Genomic DNA, 24,580 nt, shown 5'->3' on the forward strand with positions numbered 1-24,580 from the left:
TGGAATCTCATGAACTTTAATTTCCATGTCTTAGACCTAGATCGCTCAATCTCTGCCTTCTGAGTAGCTCAGATTTTACAAGCTTGAGACACTGTACTTGCTCAGTTAAATTTGGAAATTTTAGAAAGGGCTCTTTATAATTTACAACCTACAAATGAGCATTCACTCGGGAATCTTTTGTTTCCCTGCAGTCTGGGGCTTGAATCCATGGACTTGTGTATGTTAGGCAAAAACTCTACCATGTATGTATATTCCCAAGATTTTTTTTTTTGCCAGTCCTGGACTTGAGCTCAGGGCCTGAGCACTGTCCTTGGACTTTCTCAAGGCTAGAGCTCTACCACTTGAGTCACAGAATCACTTCCAGCTTTTTTTTTATGTATGTGGTACGAAGGAATTGAACCTGGGTCTTCGTGCATGCTAGGCAAGCACTCTACCACTTGGCCAAACTCACCGCCACTCATTAGATTTTTGAATTGTTCATGCCTTCCCATTGCAAATGAGTCTGCCAAGTAGAATCCAGCATTGCCCTGCTTGTTTTAAAGCTCTATAAAGCCTTCTTTATCATTTCCAGTTTAGTTTTCTTTAAAATGGAGTAAACAGCAAATGATGCATAAGAAATGACTCCAGTGTAATTATGTCTCACAGCAAATGCAAGCCTGGAGTAGACAGGTGCCAGAACATCTGTAATCCCAGAACATAGCCCTGTTCATAGTCTCAAGAAGCAGAGAGGAACCATCTGGTGGCTCCATAAAAGCCCCATGCTCCTGGAAGGTGACTACACAGTCTCTCCTCCCTTTGTCCCTCTCAGCCCTGACTCTCAGCTGGTGGTTCTGCCTCTGCCTGGAAGGCCCTGAAAACCAGGCAAGGTCACAGAGATTCAACTTGGTGTTATTTAAAAGTGAAACATTTTACTAGACATTACTGAAAGTAATTAAAAAGAAGTATTCAATGCTAGGTTCAAAAAGAGCTTATGAGTAGATTTCTACACAAACTTTAAAACATAAGAACCAACGTTTGGTAATGGTATCCAACTTTACTTTCCCCTGGAGGACACAGGCTTTCAGACAGGCACTATACCCTTACCTGGTTCTTTCTACAGGGCAAGTGTATGCACCATTCCTTCCCTCATCCAGGTAGCAGCACTCCTGTACTGTATGTTCTCATCTTCCAAGTTCTACCCCATCCCACTGGATGTCCTTTTCCATTATCGGCTCCCGTCTCCTGGGTAACTGATTTCATCAGCATGTGGACAAGCTCTGGTGTCTTGTCAGACACAAAGCCCTTTAGCTATTCTTTTCCCTGGCTCCAACTTGTTCTTTGTTCCCTGCTCATTCCTTGGTCTTCTTTGATCAGGGTTTCTAAACCCAGCTCCACTCCAACTATCCAAGAAGATATGATATGAAGGACTTTTGCTTGATACCCTAGTCCCCAGCTGGTCTTATTTTATCCAGGATTTTTTTTTCCTCTCTTCTCTCTGTGCCAGTAATTTGAACTCAATGCCTGGGCACTGGTCCTTAACTTCTTTGCTCAAGGCTGGCATTCTACTAATTGAACTAGTTCTATTTCTAGCTTTTTACTTGTTAATTGGAATGAAGACGCACATACGCTTTTTTTTAAAATTTTTTGTGGGTCAAGGGGCTTGAACTCTGGGCTTGGAGGCTATCCCTGAGCTCTTCAGCTCAGGACTACCACCTTACCCCTAGAGCCACAGCCCAACGTCCCCGTCCCCATTTCTAGTGATTAATTGGAGATAAGAGTCTCAGGGTTTTAGTGCCTAAGTTTTGAATCATGATCCTCAGATCTCAGCCTCCTGAGTAGCTAGGATTACAGGCATGAGCCACCTCCCCTGGCTCTCACATACACTTCTGCCTGGGTTGACTTCAAACAGAGATCCTCAGATCTCATTCTCCTGGGTAATAAGACTACAGGTGTGAGGCACCAGTGCCTACCTAGCTCTCTGCTTCAACTCCCCGCTGGAGAGCAATTTTGGCACACCGATGGCTATTCTTGTCTTAGTCCTTTTACCTAATGAAAGCACTGATTCTTATCTTCATACAGCTCCCTCTATCCACTTTCTTAGCTTTAAATGCGCTCAGTATTGCATTAGCTATGTTGAGATGGTTGTGACCAAAATACTTGAGAACAATCGAAGGGAGGAAAGATTTATTCAGAGGGTTCAGCCCATGCTTTCTTAGTACTAGAGATGTGAACAAAAGGTGGCTAGAGTATGTGAAGGAGGTTTTCTCGTGGTGGACAGGAAACAAATAAAAAGTGACTAGAGACGAGGTACAGCCTTGAAAGGCATGTTTTCAGTTCCTATTTTTTGCAGTTAGGCCTCACCTACTGAAGTTTCTACCAACTCTCCAAACAGCACCACCATCTGGACACCACACATTTAACACATGAGCCTGTCAGGGACTTGTCAATCCAAACTTCAGCAGGTATACTCACAAATACATTTTGCACTCCGATGAGTCATAGTAACTCTATTTGACAGATCTCTCAAAACGTTTCTGCCTCTTGGATTTATTAAGCTCCTGATTACGCCTTTTCCTTGTCTTAGTTTCCCCTCAGGTTTCAAACCATCCAACCTCATTCCACACATCTGAAGCAGACTCTTCCCGCCTTCTAGAGGGCCTCAGCAGATCATGTGTGTATTTCATACTGTTTCAAGGAATAACGGGCTCCTTCTCCCCTCTAGGTTTCCACTTACATGTGAACTCACTGAAGAACCCTTTCTTCTTTTTTTTTTTCCAATCACCATGATTATAAATCAGATTCTTCTTTTCCCATCAAAAGCTTTTTATAATTCCTCCATCAATCCCCAATTTGCACAAATGTTTGTTTCCTTGTATATTGACAGCCATTACTCTCTACGAATGCAAGTTTTCCAAGTGCAGAAATATCCATTTATTTACTCACTTATAGAGCACTACAGCCCATTCTTACTATAAAGCCAGGCATCTAAACCTTAAGATCTAGATATATGCCTGAAAGTGCCAGAGTATCTGAAGTGTGAAAACATAGGTAAAACTATTTACACAGTCCCAGGGGGGCTGAGTTGCCTGTTTTGATCCTAATGGATCAAATTTTTCAAAGTCACAGGTCAAGGGGAAGCAGACATCTTTATAACTATTATCTTCAAGCATTAACTTATTTTTAGAATCCCCAGCTCCATGTTTTCCTTTAGATTTAAGCTTTTCTGTTGTAAACTTTATATTCACCTTCTAAGGCAGCATTACATAATTTGATTTTCCCACACCCCACACTGGTCCTGGGGCTTGAATTCTGGGCCTGGGTGCTATCTCTGAGCTAATTCTTTAGTTCAAGATGAGTGCTCTACCACTTGAGCCACTTCTTCTTTTGAGTAGTTTATTGGAGATAAGTCTCAGGGACTTTCCAGCCTAGACTGGCATCAAACCATGATCCTCAGATCTCATCATCCTTAATAGCTAGGATTACAGGCAAGAGTCACTGGTGCCTGGCTTAAATGTACTTTTTATGGGTTAGTACTGGGGACCTTTTATTCTTGACTTTATTTGCTCAAGCTGGGTACTCTACCACTTGAATTACATCTCTAGTTCTGGCTTTTATTTCTGCCAGTCCTGGGGCTTGAACTCAGGGCCTGGGCACTGTCCTTGGGCTTTTCTCAAGGATAGCGCTCTACCACTTGAGCCACAGCACCACTTCTGGCTTTTTTTCTTTGTATGTGGTACTGCTGAATCAAACCCAAGATGCTAGGTAGGTACTCTACTACTAGGATGCTCCCAGCCCTAGCTTTTTGCTAGTTAACTGGAGATGAGCCTTGTGGATTTGTTCTACTGGACTAGCTTTGAATCAGGATCCTCAGATCTTAGTCTCCTGTGCAGCTAAGGTTTGAGTGTAAGGTTTGGGCTTCAGAAACTGAAGCTTGTGGCCATACTTGCAATTATGGACATAATAATAGTTTCAGTGTTTACACTGAGTGCTACATACAATGGCAGAATGCAACGTAAATTTTTGCAAGAAAAAATTGGATACATGAATGTACCACATCTAGCCAAATATGTCTTTTTTTTATCTCCACCACGAGCAATATGGATTGGTTTTATAATTCTTAAAGGCTGTACCAGGGATAATTAAAGGGTACACCACAATTAGGAAAGGATGGGACATTTCCCAATGGCACATTTCAAAAGCACTTTTAGCAAAGACAGGATCTCTTGACTTTCCAACACCTGTTAACAACCACAGTGCTTTGTCTGGATGCTATTTGGACACCTATTCTGGCTGGGCAAATACTGGTTCCATGACTTGGATGAATATCATGCTTTACCTTCTGGATTATGGTCTGCTTTTCATGCTAACTCCTTGGTCTTTTTTGGTACTGGGGATCGAATCCAGGATGCTGTACTTATTAGGCAGGTCCTTTGCCATTGAGCTACATCCCAGCCCTCCTTAGCACCTGTAAAAAAAGACTGCTGGCATCCACGTGTGACTTGTACCACCAGCAGATGTGTGCTGGAATCCCAAAGTTATTACCAGCTTCACATAGGTAGCAACTTAGTACATTACTATGTTTTATTTTTTTCATTTTCATTAAGCTTATTTAACAAGCCAAAGATTCTAAGCATACTCTTTATAACAGAAGTAACAGTTCACCTCATCTGAATGTATAATAATGCCTAACAGCTGAGATACCATCTTTAAATAGCTATAAAATATGCGGCTCTGTGCCAGCTATTTGGAGCTAGGTGGCAGTTTTGGAGCATACTGGAGGTCTATCTCACAGGGTCTACTAACTTGGCCATGGGCCCTGTGTGGACTGGAGTGTGGGTTCTGTTGCTATGAGAAGCCACACCACTGGTACCCATGGCTACTGTAGCTTCAGTCCAAGGGAGCCCAGCTACTGACAGGTGGCATCAGACTTTAACATCATTCACATGGCCAGCACCCCTATTTTGTTCATGAGCAACAATATCCAAATGAGCTGGGTCTTTTGCTTGAAACCACAGGGCTGCTACTCCCCTTGTGTGGCTCTGGGCAGGTCCTCCAGTGTGTAGATGCCACGTAACAGGACTGCAGCTAGACTTTCTCAACATGGTAGAACTAACATTACTAATAAGATGCAAGAGACCTGAGCAAATCCTGTGTTAGCTTTCAACACGGAATGTCCCCATAGAAATCAACCTATAAGGAGGATTTGCTTTGGCTCCTGGTTTCAGAGGTTCCAGTTTTTGTTAGCTTTGGGCCTGTAGGAAGGTAAAATATTCGAGGCAGGGGGTGCAATGTGGCAGAGGAGGACTGTTGACCTTAAACTGGAAGCAGAGGACAGGGTCAGGGTTCTAAAATTCCCCTCAAGGGCACACCCCTTAGTGGCTGAACTTCTGGTAGGCTCCACCTCTAGATCCCACCACTCTACCTAATGCCATTGAGGAACACACCAAATCCAGGCTATGCCAAACTGTTTGTTCTTAGTTTCTGAGTAAACTCTCTAGACCCATGTGTTGTTTTTTTTGGGGGGGGGGGGCTTGAACTCGGCCTGGGTGCTGTCCCTGAGCTCTTCAGCTCAAGGCTACCACTCGACCACTGGGCCTGGGTGTTGTTCTTGAGATTTTCAGTTCAAAGCTACTGCCCTACCCTTGAGCCAAGCCTCACTTCTCGTTTTCTAGAGGTTAATTGGACATGAGAGCCTCAGGTCATTTTGTGTCTGGGCTGGCTTTGAACCTTGATCCTTAGATCTCAGCCTCCTGAGTAGCTAGGACTACAGGTGTGAGCCACCGCGCCCTGCTTCCATGTGCTTTAGTTACTTGTTTTTAGTTGATGAGAGCAAACCCTTCTGGATATGGGCCATACCAGCAGAAATTGATCCAGCTTGATCCACATGACATCCCATCAACAGCCCATGACTCATCTCCACCAGCTTACCTATCTTGTGAATACTTTTGCAAAAGTCAAAGCTTATAGCCTGTTTCTGTCATTGGCATCCTGCACCACAGGCAAAGAAGACTCACTTCAGTGACACCACACTACAGGAAATAAACCCAGGGGAAAGAATAACTTACATTTATTTTTAAAGTAAGATAGTCATGTGACATATAATGACAATTTGGCACATATAAACTATGTATAATATATAGTATGCATAATTATGCACGTTGTATATATTACACAACATACATAATACACATATATTATGTAATAAATAATTTATAATTATATAAAATATTATAGAAGTTCAAGTATGGCTGTGTAAGGTCACACCATCATTTGCTTGTGGACATACATTATGATGTTCACGCGTGAAACTGCCTGACACTTCTTGGAGTGCGCAACTGTCATGAAGTGTCTCAAGACTATCTTACAATGTTTTTCCAATATCCCATAAATCAGTTTTAAAGTCAAAGTCTTAAATTATTTGGGCATTCTTACCTCAAAAAGCAGAGATGTGGTTGAAAAACAGATTGTGTGCTGGATGCTGGTAGCTCACGCCTGTAATTTTAGCTAGTCAAGAGACTGAGATCCAGAGGATTTCAGTTAAAAGGCAGCCTGGGTAAGAAAAGTTCTGAGACTCGATCTCTCATCAGAAAAAAACAAGGCTTGAGATGTGGCTCCAGTGACAGAGCACCAACTGAGGAATCTTGTGAAGGCTCGAGTTCAAACCTTGCTCAGAGAAGAAAATACGATCAACAACTTAGCCCCTGGGAGCCTGAACTCAAACGGTGTCAGCACTATGAATGGTTTGTCTGCAAGTGTCAGTTTCAGTGGGAGCTCCTGTAACTCTCAAAACACTTTCAATAGCATTTAGCTGTATGTCACTTGTGAAGGACTTGGTTATGCTACACGCAGCAATTCCCTGGGGCTTCCAGGAGAGGTTTATGCACAGTGACAGTTAACTATACATGAGGGTTGTGATTACAGGCAGTTAGCCACCATGCCTGGCTAAAACACTTAAAAAAAATCTATGTTCTAAGTGCCTCTAAAATATGATGGTGCTCAGGTCAATATTCAGAGAGTACAGAAATTACTCACCCACAGCCAGTCACCAGTAAGTTTTACACACACACACACACACACACACAGAGCCTTGTCGTAATACTTTTTTTATTACAATATCCAAAAATCTTGGGTATGCAAGTTTAGAGGATCTCAAGACCCTCTTTCTTCAATTGTAGGAATGTGCCATCTCAAGACTGTATATTCAAACTATAAAGTTCAAATGTAAAGAAAAAAGAAAATGCAGTATTTTCATAAACATTCTGTGTCTCTTACTACCAATCACATATTCTTTTGTAAACCCTGAAAAATTTCCCTGTAAAGCAAATAATATATATATATATAATATACACATATTATATATATATAGTGTAGGTATATAAAGTATTGGTAGCTCCCCTTCCCCCAAAGATCAGCTGTTTTCCTTAATCATCTGTTATTAGTGTCAACAAAAGGCTACAGATACCTATTACTTTGAGAATTAAATACCTAATTGTGAAATTCAAACAAGCCAAAGGGCAAGAGGAAAGAAAAGCACTATATGGCTGGCACGTAAGCGAAATCACCAAAACATCTGTCGTTCTGTGTCAGGGCTCTCTCTCTCTGTTGCAGACTCTCACAAAAGTCTTCATTATTGCAATCACAGCCTCAAAGGCACTGGACAGTCTCCTTACTGCCACCTCCCTGTGGTTCCAATATTGCTCTGCAAATGCACCAATTCCCGGTAGGGTCTGGAGTCCTTCCGGGAACACAGGCCTGGTACTGGGGGCTGCTGGCCAGCCTGTACCTGTTATGTGGCCACAGGGGAGCCTCGACCCTCTAATGGGCTTTGTGAGGGACTGAGGTGCACTCCTTGCTAAGCTAAGCATGGCCTCACGTTTCCAGCTGCACCCCTTGCCTTTTAGTGGGGATTCTATGACACGAGCAATTTGAGAGGATTACTGACCAACGGTTGTTTCCAACTAAAAAGAAAGTGAACAGGCTCGCCTGCCCCTCTATCTGCCACTCTTGGTGGGCGTGCACGAGGCTTGTAAGGGCCTGGGGTGGCAGATGTGAAACAAACTGAGCTGAATAGAAAGATCAGGCTGTGAGGCCCATCCAGGCTGGATCCTGGATGCTGCAGACCCTCAACGGGTGGCAGAGCCAGGTGGGCAGCGGCTCTGGTGAGGCCAGGAGCTGGTGTGGCATGGCGAGGTCACTGCCCCACTGTCACTGCAGGGCTCTGACGAGGTAGAGCTTCTCCCCATGCTCGCTGGTGAAGATAGGTGCCTTCTTATAGTGCTCCACCAGCTCGTCCATGCTGTGGAATCGCCGCTGCCCAATGCAGTAGACATTGTCCACGAGCTGCACCTTGAAATGCTTGTTCTTCCCTGATGCTTTGAGAGACACGGAGAAGTCGCTGGGCTGGGGAGGAAGCAGAAGGGGAGTGAGAACCAGCACAGACCAAGAGAGCAACAGCACTGCCTTCACTATGCTGGAGGCAGCAGCCTAGCGCAGCTGTAGGGAACCAGACCACCCCTACCAAAGCCCCGATATCAGCTGTTACCCGGCACACACCAGAGCTGAGCATGCCCCAGGCAGGCCCCGCTCCCAGTGGTCTCAAGTGTCATAACTAAATACATGCTGGCCGGTTGACAGGTGGAAAGTCACTATAGAAAGCAAAATAACCACGTTAACCTGGATACTGAAGAAACTTGAAACGGTCATGCCCCAAACTGCTCTCGAAAAACTGGGAGTGATTCAAAGTGGTTTGCATGAAAAGAGCAACTACATGTTCCACCTCTTCTTATGTTAGAAAATGAAGGATTTACAGAAATCCTGTTTCGCATATCCATATGACCTCACTACTCTCTTGCTATGGGGGCACTGTTAAATAAAATAAAGGTTTCTTGAATGTGATGCTCCAGCAGCTCATCTGATATTCAAGATGGTGACTACTGTGTGGACAGTGTATACTGTACAGATCTGCTGGAGGAAGGGTGACTCAGACACAGAGTGGGATGGCAGGAGATTTCTCCATGTGACAGAGAACTGTGTGTGCTTTAGAATTTAGGATCATTTTTCAAAATTTCCATTTAATATTTTCAGACTGTGGATGACTATGCACACTGAAGGGAAACTCAGGGAAACGGAAGGGTAGCTGCACTGCGAACAGCCCCAAACCACTCAAAGTGATCATGGAGCTGCATACTTCTGAACTTACCTTTTTTTAAAATTTGCTAGTCCTGGAGCTTGAACTCAGGGCCCGAGCGGTGTCCTTAGACACTTTTTGTTCAAGGCCAGCACTCTGCCACTTGAGCCACAGCACCACCTCTGGCTTTTTCTGTGTATATGGTACCAAGGAATTGAACCCAGGGCTTCATGCATGCTAGGCACTACACTACCACCACCCTACACTCCCAACCCCTTATCTCTGTTTCTGTAGGACCAGACTATAAGATGGAGACAAGTGGGATCTTTCAAGTTAGCTGTTGTGTAGTTTTGAAAGCAAAACACACTGTAAGTTAATATTCACATCATGGTCACAGTCTCCAGTTCTAGTGACTAAGGAGATTCATTCACCAAGGCCAACTGCACACATAGTGTACAACTGTATCCAGGTCGCAACCTGAAAAGCCCAGCTCCCTCTCTCTCTCCATATCTTCGGGGGTCAGGTTCCTTGTTATTAATATTAATTTCTATGCTAGTAGCTAAGTCTTTAAAGATAGTGGTATGGACAGGCATAGTGATGAATGTCATTCTACCTGAGCAAGAGGCATGCAGAATCACTATATTTGAGGCCAGCCAGCTCCAGAAATGGCAGATCCTAGCTTAAAAATACAGCAGAAAGAATTGAGGGTATGCATCAAGTGGCAGGTTATGTTATGTGTCTAGCAAGCAAAAGGCCCAATATGACCAAGAGGAAAAAAAGATGGGAGGTGATCTCAACATTGACTGCTTACTGTGCTAATTGGATACTCTAATCAGCACACAGACAAAGTCTCATTTTCAGAGGAGGTGAGCAGCAGTGAGTAGTAAATCTATGCCACACCTCATGTTAATTAAGTCCAGCAATCAGCTGATAACTTTGAGTAGGGAAATTTGCTTTTAATTTGAGCTCCTTGATGCACATCTTGAGTGTCTGCGTGCGTGTGTGCGCGCATGTGTACTGTGAAAGCCACAGAGGTAAAAACTATACAGAAGCAAAGGTAATTTTTTAATTTCATGGGATCCTGAACAGAAACTTTAAGGACACAGAACCAACATATGCCAAGCAGGACTCCTGAAAGTTTGGGAGTATGGTTCACTCTAACCAAGTATATTTTCATAGGCAATCTCAAAATAAGCAATCTGTACTAGTATATATACTCTCTTACCTGTTACAGGTGGTTGTTGTCTAATATCCAGCATCTGCTTGGGACCAGATGTGGATTTGGATGTTTTGAATTTTGAATACTTTCATATTTCAAAAGGCATTTTGGGGGGTCTAAAATATCAAATTTATTTATGATCTTCATTACATAGTTTTTTTTGGAGGGGGGGAGGGTTGATTGTGGGGCTTGATCTCTGGGCTTGGTCATTGTCCCTGAGCTCTTCAGCTTAAGGCTACAGCTCTACCACTGGAGCAACAGCGCCACTTCCAGTTTTCTGGTGGTTAATTGAAGATAAGAGCCTCATGGACTTACATGCCCAGGCTGGCTTTGAAATGGCATCCTCAGATCTCAGCCTTCTGAGTAGCTAGCATTACAGGCGTGAGCCACCAGCACCTGGCTTCATTACACAGCTTTTACATTTATATTTTTCATTACCCTTTCATGGTATCTACTTTTCTCCTTGTGGCCATACCACAAGGAAACTTGCCCGAGGACACCGTATTTTAGAAATGTGCAATTAATACCCTGGTCTGCAGTCATGGAATGCCCAGCAGACCCATGTGGGTCTGTATAACCTGCTGACTAGATTTTCCCAGATTGAGTGATGGAAGAGGGAGCAAGGAAGCCATGATTCCTTGTAAACTGCAGACTGGAGTCTCCACCTCTTTTGCCACATTCCACCCATTAGAAGTTGCTGGGTGCAAACTTCACTGGGGAGAGGAACAGGCTTTATTTACCTTCCAGAGGTAGGGCACTTACGAATATGAGCACATCTTTCTATGCAACCCCTAATATCATACTCATTAGATCTATGGCTGGACGAAGATGTAATAAGTAGGCTCCATTGTTTTCTTTCCCTCTTTCCCTCCCTCCCTCCCTCTGCCTTCTCCTTCATTGTAAAATATCTTTCATCAATTCCCTTCTTTGGCTTCCTTCACACTGTCCCAGTGTTCTTACTCTTCTTCTTCTCCCAGTCTAGGCTTGTTTCCACTCATTTCTCTTTGCTGACTTCTGGGCTGATTGTTCATAACTTCAGGCAAGACTACTTTCTGCCATCTCCCTTTTTAACTACTCCTTCTAAGGATTTATTCTTCTATTCTAATTGCTGTTTTGAAATCAGAAGGCCCAAAAAATTAACAATGAATTCATTGCTCTCTTCTTTTTAGAAAGGCATTTTCCAGGTGGAATCTGAAAATATTTACTGGGTTGGTGGAGAACCAGCCTCTTTGGGGGCTCTTGTGGATCATGGCTTTGCTGAAGTTTTGCATCTTCAATTTGAATATAATCCCCGCTAAATCCAAGGGCCTGATTTAACTCCCCATTGGTATCAGGGCTCAAAGTAGCTGGAGCTGGATAAATGAAATGATTTAGGAATTCCCAATTTTGGCCACTTTTCCCCCTAATATTCTGTTAAGTCATTCTTATACTCTGGCTCTGCCATTTCTGTACTCATGTAAGTGTTTTAACAAAAGAACTCCAGGGAATATGCTCACAAGTGCTCTTTATATAGGACCAATTGGTTCCTACAGTTGCACCAATTTGATTCACTGCCTCAAAAGCACCTTTCGTTTTCATGAAGCAGTAACATGTTCAGATTTCTTTCCTTCACTCAAAATTTAACCACTTTCTTCTCACAGAGGGAGGAAAATATCAATGCTAATAACAGTTCTCCCGGTCCTTTATTTCTTCCCCCCTCCCCTGCTCTCTCTCTCTTTTTGGCCAGTCCTGGTGCTTAAAATCAGGGCCTGGTCACTGTCCTTGGGCTTTCTCAAGGCTAGTGTTGTACCACTTGAGCCACAGCACCATTTGTAGCCTTTTCTGTGTATGTGGTAACCAAGGAATCGAACCCAGAGCTTCATACATGCTAGGCAAACTCCTGCCTCCATTTCTTTCTTTCTTTATCCTGAGAGCTTAAGTATTAATGCTATTTTCTGCTAAGCATGATGGTGGTCATGAGTCATGAGGAATTTAGAGGTCAGAATCTTGCCTCATACTCTCCCCTCCTTTGGCTTTTCTACTCAATCCAGTGTTTTACTATTTGAATCACACCTCCATTTCCAGCCTTTTTCTGGTTAATTGAAAATAAAAGTCTCATGGACTTTGCTGCTTGGGATGGCTTCATATTTTCATTCCTATATCTTAGCCTCTTGAGTAGCTAAAATTATAGGTGTGTGCAACCAGCACTGGGCAATACTCCTGGACTTCACATGACCTTAAAATGTCTCTTCATTTACACCTGACAACAGCAGAAAGCTCTTGGCATTCCACAAGGACTCTAGACCAAAATCTTCAAGCATCCTTAATCCACACATTATTATAATAGGCACATGTATAGACACTCCCTCGGATCCCAAAGACAAGTAATCTTTATTCAAAGCTACATCATTCTTTCCACTAGGTAAGTAGGCTTGCTTCTCTTTTATTGTCCTTGTCACTTTGTCTTTTCAAGGTCAACTTGATTGTAATGAAATGATAGGAAGTTAGAATTTTACTGTACAAATACAGTGTAATAATGGAAGGGGGAACCAAGTGTATACACCACAATTCAGTGGTTCTTAAATATGAGCAACAGAATCATGGACATACACACTCTCCCCAGCTGAGATTCAAATTCAACAGGCTGTGGGAGCAGACTGGCAGTTTGTTCACTGGTACTCTCCCACTCGAGGCACAGTTCCACTTCTGGTATTTGCTGGGTAATTGGAGATGGGAGGCTCATGGACTTTCTGCCTAGGATGTTTTCTAATTATTATTCTCAGACCTTCTTCTTCTTAGTAGCTAGGACTAGAGGCATGATACACTGGTGCCTAGCTTGTTAAAACAATTTTTTAAACCACAGCTCATGTCTGTGACCCTAGGTCAGAATACAGAAACTGAGTGGTTCGAGGCAAAACTGGACATAAGGTTTAAGAGACTCCTATCTTTTTCTTTTCTTTTCTTTTTTTTTGGTACTAGTCTTAGGGCTTAAACTCACACCCTCAGCACTGTCCCTGAGCTTTTTTGCTAATGGCTAGAGCTTTTCCACTTGAATCACAGCTCCACCTCCAGATTTTTTTTGGGGGGGGGGAGGGAATCAGAAATAAGAGTCTCATGGACTTGCGTGTCCAGGCTGGCTTCAAACTATGACCCTCAGATCTCAGCTTCCTACAGTTAGGATTATAGAGAGACTCCCATTTTAACCAATCTAAAGCTATGTAGAATGGCAAATGCCTGTCATCCCAGCTACATGAGAAGCACCAACAGGAAGACTGCAAGCCAGTTTGGGCAAAAGAAAAAAAACCAAGGCATTATTTAAAATACAAGGAGGACAAAAAGCCAGGAGCATGGTTCAAGTGGTAAAACATCTTCCTAGTAAATATGAGGCACCAAATTCAAACCCTAGTACAGCCAAAAAATAACCAAAGGCAAAGATGGTTTATTTTATATTAAACAATCTTGCCCTGATAGCCACTTTGTAAATGCTACGTGCTAACCTATAAAGATCTCTGAAATTCTGAAGGAAACATCAGGAAGCCAACCAAAAGGGCATGCCGGGAGAGGAAGCTGCCTTCTTCCTGCCATGGGGCCCCTGTGTGTGGTCCATGGCTGGAGGAGCTGCTGAAGGGGATGGAAGCACACAGCAAGGTGGACAGCAGAGAATGTGCATGGGCATCAAGGATCCCTAACTGGGTGAGCACTAAGGCAACATGTGCATTTCCTCTAGGAATCAGAGCTTTTCTCTACCGGTAATGGCCCTGTCTCACCTCTGGAGCTAGGAACAAGAAACTGTAGAAGCCATCTCCGTGGGGCAAGCACCTTCCTACTGTGTATCTGAAGACCAAAACAGAAATATTTCCTGCGGTATTTCTTTGGCAAGTGTCAAAGCACTTTTCAAAGGATGCCCCGGCTCTCTCTCCTGGGGTTGGGGGCAGTGAGGTGGACAGACTGTTATGGAGAGCTTCTGCCAATGCAAAAAAGTTTCCTGATGTGTTCTGTCACTCAGGGCCCCAAAACACAGGGTTTCCCCATGTGAGGGTAATATGGAGGCTGCGGGTGGTGGTGGTGCCTGCTGTTGCTGGACCATCCGATAACACACCATCACTCCACATCTGCATGTGTGCTTTGCTGAAGAAAAAAATACAGTTCAAAGAAACCTGTGGCCATCTGATTTCCCCTTAATGCTTATTAAAGCCCAGTGATGGTCATATACCTCTTCTTGAAATAAGATGTGAATCTGTATGTTCTACAAGGTAAATATTCTTCATGTTATTTGTAACCATAGCCAAGAACCCTACATAGAAAGAAAATAAAAACTACAGAAGGTTTATGTTTAGGTTGTTGCTATACACTTAATAGCCCCACGTTTCCTTTGCTACCCACCCCCGTGATAGAAAGTTCTGAGTACAGTGAGATTCACCTGTCACCCCAGCAATGTGAGAGGCTGAGATCAGAAGGAACACTGTTTCAAGTCAGCCATGAGATATAATAAACGAAGCAAAAAAAGGGCAGAGAAGAAAAGGGCTGAGGGGCACGATTCAGGTGATAAGAGTAACCTGCCTACCAAGCAGAGATGGGAAAGTAAGGTCTCTCTCCAAGGGCTCTGGTTCATCTGAGAATCAGGAGAAGGGAGTCAAGTGATGAAAACTGAGATCTAGGAAAGAATCCACACTAGACTGTCTCCTAGAGCTTTCTAGGATTAAGAATTAAATAGGATTAAAGAAATATTATAAAAAATGTAGGCTTAAAACTTTCATTTTGTAGTGGGCAAAAAGCCTGGCAATTAAAAATAACTTATCTTTGAAACAAGACAGATGCACACAGGCGGCACTGCGCATGGTAGCCTGCCTTTTCTGAATATTAATGCAGTCAAGGGGGAAACAGAGGGCAAGCAACGGGAAAGGAGCTAGCTGGTCAGTAATCCCTGGAGGCATTCACCCCGTTGCCCCTGACTTTGAGCTGAGTCATGTGAACTTTTGACAATGAGCTTTCCCCCAATACTCTAGCAGAAACACATAGTTATAGCAGCTTTTTTTTTTTTTTGTGCCAGTCCTGGGCTTGAGTTCAGGGCCTGAACACTGTCCTTGAACTTTCTCAAGGCTAGAGCTCTACCACTTGGGCCTTAGCAGCACTTCCAGCTTTTTTCTATGTATATGGTACCGAGGAATTGAACCTGGGTTTTCATGCAGGCTAGGCAAGCACTCTACCTCTAGGCCAAACTCTGGGGTCCAGCAGCTTTATTTTTAAAAACCCCCAAAGAGTGATAACTATTGACAGCAAAACATTAGGAGATGAGTTCTATTTAACAAATGCTAATAGTTCTATGTAAAATTAAACTTTGGAGCAGAGTTCTAATTTTAATAACTGCTGTAAAAATGTATAAAACCATCAAGCATGCATGACATGGGCTGGGGGTACAGCTCAGTAGAAGGATGTTCTTCCAGGGTAAGAATCACCACCTTCAGAGGAGGATTGAGGAAACTGGGGTTACAGGTGCCTTCCACAATATATGTGCCTGTATTTCATGTGTATCACATGTACACACAAATTCACACACATTTACATGCATATATTTACATACACACATACCTATATACATATACATACACAAAAACACACATATATTTTCCAGCATCAGAGTCTGCCCTCAGGAGCTCAAGCTTGCCTGACATACTTGCTCTACTGGCACTCTGCCAGTTAAGCTTCACTTCGGCATTTTGCTAATTAGTTGGTGACGGAGTCTAATGGACTTTTCTGTTCAGGTTGGCTTTATACTGTGATCTCTTGGTCTCAGCTTCCTGATAGCTAAGATTGCAGTCACAAGCCAGTAGAAACCAGAAGAAATACTAAAATGTAAAAGCACTAAAAGGAACTCATAATTCTTTTATTTTCTGATCAAGTAATATTAATAGATTAAAAAGAAAAAGAAGCCAAGTGCTGATGTCTTACATCTATAATCCTAGCTACTCAGGAGGCTGAGATCTGAGGATTGTGGTTTGATGCCAGCCTGGTCAATGAAGTCCTACTCTTATCTCCAATTAACCACCAAAAAGCTGCAAGTGGAGCCGTAGCTAGAGTGGTAAAGTGCTAGCCTTGAGTAAAAAAGCTCATAAAAGCGGCCCAAAGCATTGCCGTTTTATTGTCAAAACAATCACTTGTTTAATGTAAGATGCATGAGTCTAGGGTTTATTCACATTGTGAACTGGAGCGTAATTTACATGTGTTCCTGCCTATAAGGGGATTTGGTCCCAGAATTGAGACAGCACCAACCACATGCATGTATCCTACAGGAAAGCAACAAGTCTCCTTAGGTCAGTGACTCTGGACTCTACTCTTCTCTCTGACCCTCTTCCTAAGGAATTTTCTCCCCTGGTCCCAAATATGAAAAAAAAAAAAATGAGGCAAAGTTTCCTCCACAATGTGTCTTCTGCCCTTCCCCTTCTAAGAAACTTCTTAAAGGCTGACAATTTAGATTAAGCTAAACGCTCTCAATACTTTCCACTAAAAGTGGTTGTCGAAGGCGTTCTCTTAAGTTTCCTCTGTTCTCCATTCTCTCACGGCGTTGGTGAGGAAGTTCACAGCTCTCTGTCCAGAGAACAATTCCATGTGATGTCATGCCAGCTGCGATAAACTGGAAGCTTGATAAGCAAACCTCAGAGCTCAGATTTCAGATGCCGTTAGTTCTCAGTGTGCTAGGGTGACCCCACAGAGCTGCTGACATCATAGAAGGGGTCTGGTTCCACCAGCACAAGGCTCTTCTGCTTCAGAGAATGGACCACAGTTGGTCCTCTGTGTCAAGGCTGTGCTTTCTTCTCTGACAAGTTAAGAGTGAGGGAATATGCACTTATGTTGCTATCAACCCACTGAGAAGGCAATAATCACCACAGAGCATGTGCTTACATCTTATGGAAGAACCCGAACTAGTCAAATTTCAAACACACTAAACTCTATACACAAGAAGACATTGTGAGAGGTCTACAAACTGGCTGAGTCCATCTGGAAGGCCCAAACCAAGAGGTTTCTTTGTGGTGAAGCTGCCCGATTTTTCCAGACAAGCCCATCCCATACAACCCTCCAATTTGCCGCCTGCTGGAAGGTGATCCGCCACCACCAGACAAGTGGCCTCATCCTCAATGCACTTCACAGCCCCAGAGAGCATCTCCAGCCAGGGCTGTGGCATTCTTCTCAATTCAGCTTCTAAGTGCTTTTACAAGCTGTTCAGGGATGTGCTGAGTGGCCCCGGCTGCAGCAGCGATGACCTTGGGATTACATGGTTTACAAAGAAAGAGCAAACCAAGCAACAACAAGCTGCATCAGAAACCAGGCACAGTCTTGCTGAGAAACCCCCATGTGGCTGGGACAGACAGAGAAGGGCACAGCAAATCACACGTGCGAGCCCGGGATGGGGAACGCAATGTCTCTAGAAACACTGGGTGGGAGAGTTGTACCTCAAAGCAAGGCACAACGTTCCTGATTCTTTCCCATTTTCAGATATGGGGGCTGCCTGCTGACCTCCCCTAACCACTGTAGACATCTCTATTCACAGGACCTAAAGGACTGAAGGGCATGTGAAGGTCACCCTGTACAATCCACTCACTCCTCTCCTCCAGTCTGAGCAAGACCAACACCCCTAGTGGCTACCTGAAATCATGGACATACAGAACATGTTCTTCTCTGGTTGTTTTCCCCAACATGCCATAGCTCCATCATTAACAAAATACAGTAGTGATAACGTGCAATACTAACAGTTAACCTGCTGAGCGGTGGGCAGGCCGGGCACTTACCGAGGACTCGCTGTCTCTGATGAGGAAGTCGCCCTCCACGCCCCGCTCGTTGAGCGCGCACTCGGCCTGGTGGCGCGTCACGCTGCCATAGTACCATTCCCGGCCCGCGAAGCGCCCGCTGGCCGAGGGCCCAGGGTAGCTGACGGGCGGGGCGTGCGCGGGGTGCGGGGCGGGCCCGTCGCTCAGGACCACCACGTAGTTCTTGGGAACCAGGCCCACCTGGCCCCGGGCGTTTTTGCATTTCCACCACTCGGGATCGTTCTCGGGCTTCTCGATCACCTCCATGGTCTCCCCCTTCTCGAAGTTGAGCTCCTCCTCGGTGACCGAGCTGAACGGGTACAGCGTCTGCACCACGTGCAGCACCCGCGCGCCCTGGCCATTGCTCATGGCGCCGCCCCGGCGTAGGCTCAGGAAGCTGGGGGCCTCGGCGGCCGCCTCGTCCACCTCCTCCAGCACGTAGTTGGAGGGAAACCAGCCGATCTGCCCGTTGAAGCTGCCGCGCCACCAGCCATCGCTGCACTTCTCCATGACGGTGACGCGCGAACCCTTCACCAGGGACAGCTCATCCTCCCGCTCGGCCACATAGGCGAACTTGACGAAGGCCGGGATGTTGAGGTCATAGATGCGGTCAGCGCCGCTGCCATTGGCCGGGTACTCGGCGTCGGTGCTGGGCGTCGGAGATGCGTCCCGCGCGCTGGGCTTCCTGCGTGTCTTGCCAAGGCCTGCGGAGACAGGGCAGGGGCTCAGTGGGCACCGGGCCTGGGCGGGGCACCTAGCCAACTCTCCACTGTCAGGGCGCCTGGGGACAGCTCTGTGGGTGGCGATGCAGGACTGCCATCACAGAGGTAAAGGTAGAAGTCTAATGAAAGGATGGTCCAGTCTCAAGAGAGAGGAAAATATGGCGGAGAGGCACAGAGAAATGTCATCTAGCATCCTTACACTGCGCAGGAAACTGAACAAATGCAAAGATCTGGCCCAATTCTGGAGGGGTCATGCCTCAGCAGAATTTGTACCCCTGCCCCTGCCCACCTCTCTTCTCCCCTCTCCCAAGACTGTGCACCACCCACCCTACCTGCCTGACCACAGGCTGGCTCTTCCTATAACTTCCATGTCTGTGCCCTTTCTTTCAAAGCATGGGACTAATTTTCCACAACAGACCATGTGTAAAATATATATATATATATATATATGTATATATATATATGTGAGAGAGAGAGAGAGAGAGAACGCTAATATATGAAACATGGTGATTGAAACACCCACACAAGTGGGTCACCAAACAAACTGAATGGGTAGAAAGCATTGTGATCAAAGATTGTGAAGGGTTCTTTAGCCCTGTGTAAATAAATTCTAGCTTGTAATATGAAACACATTCTGCACATGAAAAAAGTCTGGAAAGCCCTAAAGTAAAAACGCTTTCATGCAGCTAATATGTACAGAATTCCAGGAAAGTGTGTTGGTGGAGAGCTGGGAGCCATCACTGCAGGGCAGTGGGGGAGGAGGTGGCACTGCAGGGCAGTGGGGGAGGGGGTGGCACTGCAGGGCAGTGGGGGAGGGGGTGGCAGTGCAGGGCAGTGGGGGAGGGGGTGGCACTGCAGGGCAGTGGGGGAGGGGGTGGCTAGCCTCACTCCTTAGCTTTTCCAGAAGTGGCTGCTGACCAGCCAGCTCTGCTTCAACCCTCAGTCACTGGGGAGGTTCGGGTGTTACAGACACGGTAGGCACTGTAGCTCATACCATAACCCTAGGTACTCAGAAGGCTGAGAGGTGAGAATTTTGATGTGCAACCAGCCCGGGAAGGTAAAACCTTGAGTCTGTTATCTCCAGTTAACCAGGAAAAAGATGGAACTGGTGGGAGGATTGAACTCATAGAGCACCAGCTGAACAAGCAAGCCAAACAAGTATAGGGCTCCAAGTTCAAACCCATACATTGGTCAAAAAAAAAAAAGAGGGAAAATGAAGTCCACATATGAAGTCTAAATGCAGTAGTTTCTTTTCTTAACCCAAGGCTTTGGGCTTGCTCAGGATGCTTGTTCAGCTGGTGCTCTACCACTTGAGTCACATGCCTGTAGTGTAGCCTTTTGCTGGTTACAAGAGTCACAGAGACTTTTCTGCCCAGGCTGGCTTCAAACCATCTTCTAGATCTTCTACATAACTAGGATCACAGTGTGAACCACTGGCTCTGGGTTCATGCCTTCCCCACAACTGAGTAGCTAGGATTATAAGCATGAGCCACTGTTCCCGGCTTCACTTTATTTATTTTAGCCAGTTCTGGGGCTTGAACTCAGGGCCTGAGCACTGTCCTTTGTCTTTCTCAAGACTAGGGCTCTACCATTTGAACTACAGCACCACTTCTGGCCTTTTCTATGTATGTGGTACTGAGGAATTGAACCCGGGTCCTCATCATGCATGCTAGGCAAGCACTTGGCCAAACTCCCAGCCATTCACTTTATTTTTTGACCTGCAGTAAGAACAGGTTCTAAGAAATATGTTTGCTTTTTACTTACTGCTTTGCTGAGCAGGCAGGAGGTCGAATGCATTAAAGGCTGCAGCACCCCTGTCTAGTGGGGCTCTGACTCCAGGACATGTCCAGACTCAGAGCCTGGAGCAGGTAAAGGATGTGAAATGGCCACTCACACCGGAATTAAAAGGGAATGCTCCAATTCATTTAAGCCAATGACACCTACTGTGTCATTTCAGAGCACATTTGACTCAAGTGCATGAGAAATACAAGAATATATTGGAAGATGACAAAGTTCAAATTTAGCTTTCTATGGAGGGATAGCTAGCTACCTTTATATGAAAACAGGATAAGCCAGAACTTATAACTCATTCTTTCACATGAATGCAAATGCAGAAAAGTTTAACTATATAATGAGAGCACTGTGAAAATTTCAACTAACAGCATATAGTATAGGCGGAACATCTCCTAGTCCAATAATCTGAAATGCAAAACTGTTAAAAAATCCAGAACTTTCTGAGCACTCACACAACATGGCAAGTGGAAAGTTTCATATTTGACTATGTGTGACAGGTCTGCCAAGCTCCAGGTGCCTTAATAAAAATTATTACCATTTCCTCCAAGAAATCATTATATAAAATTACCTCCAGGTCATGTGCACATAGGTCAATTTCTTGGCCACACTTCAAGTTCCATCTCTAAAAAACCTCATGTGAACCAAAAATACTCTGAAGTGTGAAGGGGGAAAAAAGTATCTGAAACCAAAACCACTTCTGATCATTTTGGATTCTTAAATTTCTGTCCAGAAGGCAGTAGTGCCTGAAGCTTGTCAAATAGGCTGGATGTAGCCATGACCAGACATAGAATGTCATTTTGATAAGGATGACGTCAGAAAAAAAGTACTAGATGTATTTTAATGGGACTTGTTAACTCTGTGAGTCACCAAAGCTCCCTAAGGAAACACCTGTGTTAAACAGCAGGTCTTACCTTCACCAGCACAGGAGGACTCTGGGGATAGGATCCACAGAACAAACACAGGCATTGGCTACACAATGCATGGCTGAAAACTTTCTTGGAACTGACTTGTTATTTTGAAAAAAACAAGCTAATTCCAGTGAACTCAGGCAGCAACCAAGACTTTACAGAGCTGAGATGAATAGACAGTTGTGCTTGCTGCCCACCTGGAATGCACATTACCTGCCAAAGGTGGAACTCTCCACACCAAACCAATGGTGTCACAGGATGGCTAAGGGCATGGTCTGAAAGAACTCCAAGTTGCTCATGGACCTGCTTGCTTAGCATCACCGTATGTTGTTTTCTTACTCCTAAAACATGATACTCTGCTAGTTTTCTTGGGTTGCCCTAACATAAAACTCACAGACTGGGCACTTAAACAGATAGTAATATGTCCTTATGTACTGACAGTCTGGAAGTTCAAGACCAAGGTGCAGGAGGTTTGGTTCTTCTGAGACCTATCTCCTTGACTTATAGGTGGCTATCTTTTCTACCTGGGTACTCCCCTGGTCTCCTATATACCTTTATCTCTTCTACACAGGGTTGTTTTAACTCAATTACCTTTTTAAAGCCTTCATCCCCAAATACAGTCATAGCTCTGAGATAATGGAGAGTAAGACTTCAGCTTGGGACACTGGGAGAGATACTGTTTCCCAGGTGCTAGTTCAGGCAATTTGTATCAAGTACACAAAGTACTGTAGGAACAACTGGTCTTAACCAAGTGACAGCTTCCAATTCCTTTTTAAGTAGAACAAAATTTTGCCAAATGAAGACCAAAGTCCTCTTGAAAGATGCTTGGCCATGATCCCAGTGGGTGCCAGACGGCCACTGAGCTAGAAAGTGTGCTTGCCATGCTTTTGGCACACAGAAGCAGATATCTGCCCACCGACAGCAGCAATGACACATGTAGCTGCTGGTGTGGTGAAATTTAAGAGGCAGTCAGTTACCTGGAAGTCAGAAGGGACTCAGTATTGCTGATAGTGATGTTAACCCCTATGGCTGTCCTTGATGAAGCCAGTATTGGTCCCATGTCCACAGGAGGAACTAAGGCTAGAAGGGGTTGAAGAACTGACGCCACCCGACAGTGAAGTAGGGCAGACCCATGCACTCAGTCTATTTAATTCACGACTGTCAAGGTGCCAGCTTGATCCACAACTGGCATGTGGCACGTTTTCTAAAGAAAACGTTAAGAAATTACCAACTTCCCTTTCACCAAGTTTAGGGGATGACATGGTTCCTGTGTGGCCAGGTAGAAGTAGGCCAAGGCCCAAGGTCTGGGTTAAAAGATGTGCCAAAGGTTATAGGCAGCTGGCGGCTGGCGGCTGTAATGCTGGCTACTCAGGAGACTGAGATGTGAGGATCACCGCTTGAAGCCAGCCCAGGCAGCAAAGTCTGTGAGGCAATTACCTCTAACTACTCAGAAAAAGCCACTACTGCCTGTCTACTATTACCACCTGCTTCCTCTCCTTGCGAGGGAAACAATCTGAACCCATCACGATCACAGGGTACCATGCTTTCATTCAACAACAGAGGCAAGATTTCAAACCCATTTCTAAACACAGATGCCTCATTAACTAGGGCTTATACTCACCGTTCACACCATACTGTTGGAGAATATATTTCCCAGCACTGTCTCCAGGGTGTGTTCACCTGCAGCTCAAAAATAATGCCTGGTGCAGGCTGGACAGAGCACCAAAGCCTTCCTGAAGGGTACCAGGCAGGTACTGCCATAGCAGCACGCGATGAGATCCCATCTTGTAGACATACTTTTTATTTTATTTTATTTTATTTTTTTTGCCAGTTCTGGGCTTGAGCTCAGGGCCTGAGCACTGTCCTTGGACTTTCTCAAGGCCAGAGCTCTACCACTTGAGCCTCAGCACCACTTCCGGCTTTTTTTCTATGTATGTGGTACTGAGGAATCAAACCCGGGTCTTCGTGCATGCTAGGCAAGCACTCTACCACTATGCCAAACTCCCGGCCCATGTAGACATACTCTCTAAGTATGTGATCTCTTGTTCATGCAGGACTCTCATATAGGTCAAGTGCCACCATAGTTTACTTACTGGAACACAGTATACTGTGTACAAGGCTGTTTCAGCCAGGTTATATACAAATTCAAATGATGTTTCCTTACAATTCTCATACTAGTTATACACTATAACTGCACAGAATTTACCTAGTGTTGGTTAGTATTATTCTGGATGAGAATATCCAGAATTAAAAAAGACCAATTGCTGGCAGGTCAAAACATTTGCTTACAAAATACTAACTTGTTAGTCTATCAATAATGCCTCTCAATCAACACTTTTGCATGGGGGGGGGGGAGGAATGAAGATCAAGATGAAGGAAAGGACACAGAGCATGATGCCATTTCTTGGGACCCCTGCTCAGAGCCTGCAGGATTTTAATGCTTAAAGATTAGGCCTAGAGACAATCTCATTCTCCTTAAATCTCTCATGAAATTATAGTGGTGGGCTAAAGATATGGCTCAGTGACAGTGCACTTGACCAGCATACCCAGCTTGTTTTGTATTCCTTCACCTGCATGAAGAGAAATAATAGTGTGTTTAAGATTAATGAAAAACCTGAGACCCGCTATGCCTTAATCTGCCCTGGACACTACCATGAAATGGCATAGGAGTGGTTTATAAACACCAAGAATTTATTTCCCCAGTTATGAAGGCTAGAAGTCAAAAATCATGGCACCGACCAATTTCAGCTCTCATTTAGATCCATTTCCAGGCTTAACAAATGGTGCTCTCAAAGGGAAGAGGTAAAGTGTCTCTGTGGGATTTTTCTGTCCTCCATTCTTGAGGATCCTGCTTCCACCATGCACTCACCTTCCAAAGATCGTGCTTTTCTACTACCATCCCATGGGGTTAGGACTTGGGGAAAAAACACTCATTTAGTTTAAAGCTGGTAAGTTAGTGGCTGTTATGAGCTGCTGTTGTGGGGAGAGGGCCATGGGGAATGGTGTGTGTACAGCCAAGTGTGTACTGCCAAGGAAGACAGAGTAAGGTA

General features: G+C 44.6%; 1 protein-coding gene across 4 annotated transcripts in view; it reads right to left on the reverse strand.

The window, feature by feature from the left end:
• Positions 1-7,066: 7,066 nt before the first annotated feature.
• The window catches only part of Nck2 (NCK adaptor protein 2), a 132,347-nt gene continuing 114,833 nt past the window's right edge, over positions 7,067-24,580 (reverse strand). For all 4 annotated transcript variants that reach the window (XM_090336288.1, XM_090336292.1, XM_090336289.1 and 1 more), the window contains exons 4-5: positions 18,089-18,810; positions 7,067-8,379 (exon numbers count right to left, since the gene is read on the reverse strand). In XM_090336288.1, coding sequence (XP_090192414.1) covers positions 8,185-8,379; positions 18,089-18,810 — 917 coding nt within the window. In that variant the 3' untranslated portion in view covers positions 7,067-8,184. The remainder of the gene's footprint in view (positions 8,380-18,088; positions 18,811-24,580) is intronic.

The sequence above is a fragment of the Megascapheus bottae genome, chromosome 7 (assembly GCF_031878675.1).
Source record: "Megascapheus bottae isolate mThoBot1 chromosome 7, mThoBot2.hap1, whole genome shotgun sequence".
NCBI lineage: Eukaryota > Metazoa > Chordata > Mammalia > Rodentia > Geomyidae > Megascapheus > Megascapheus bottae.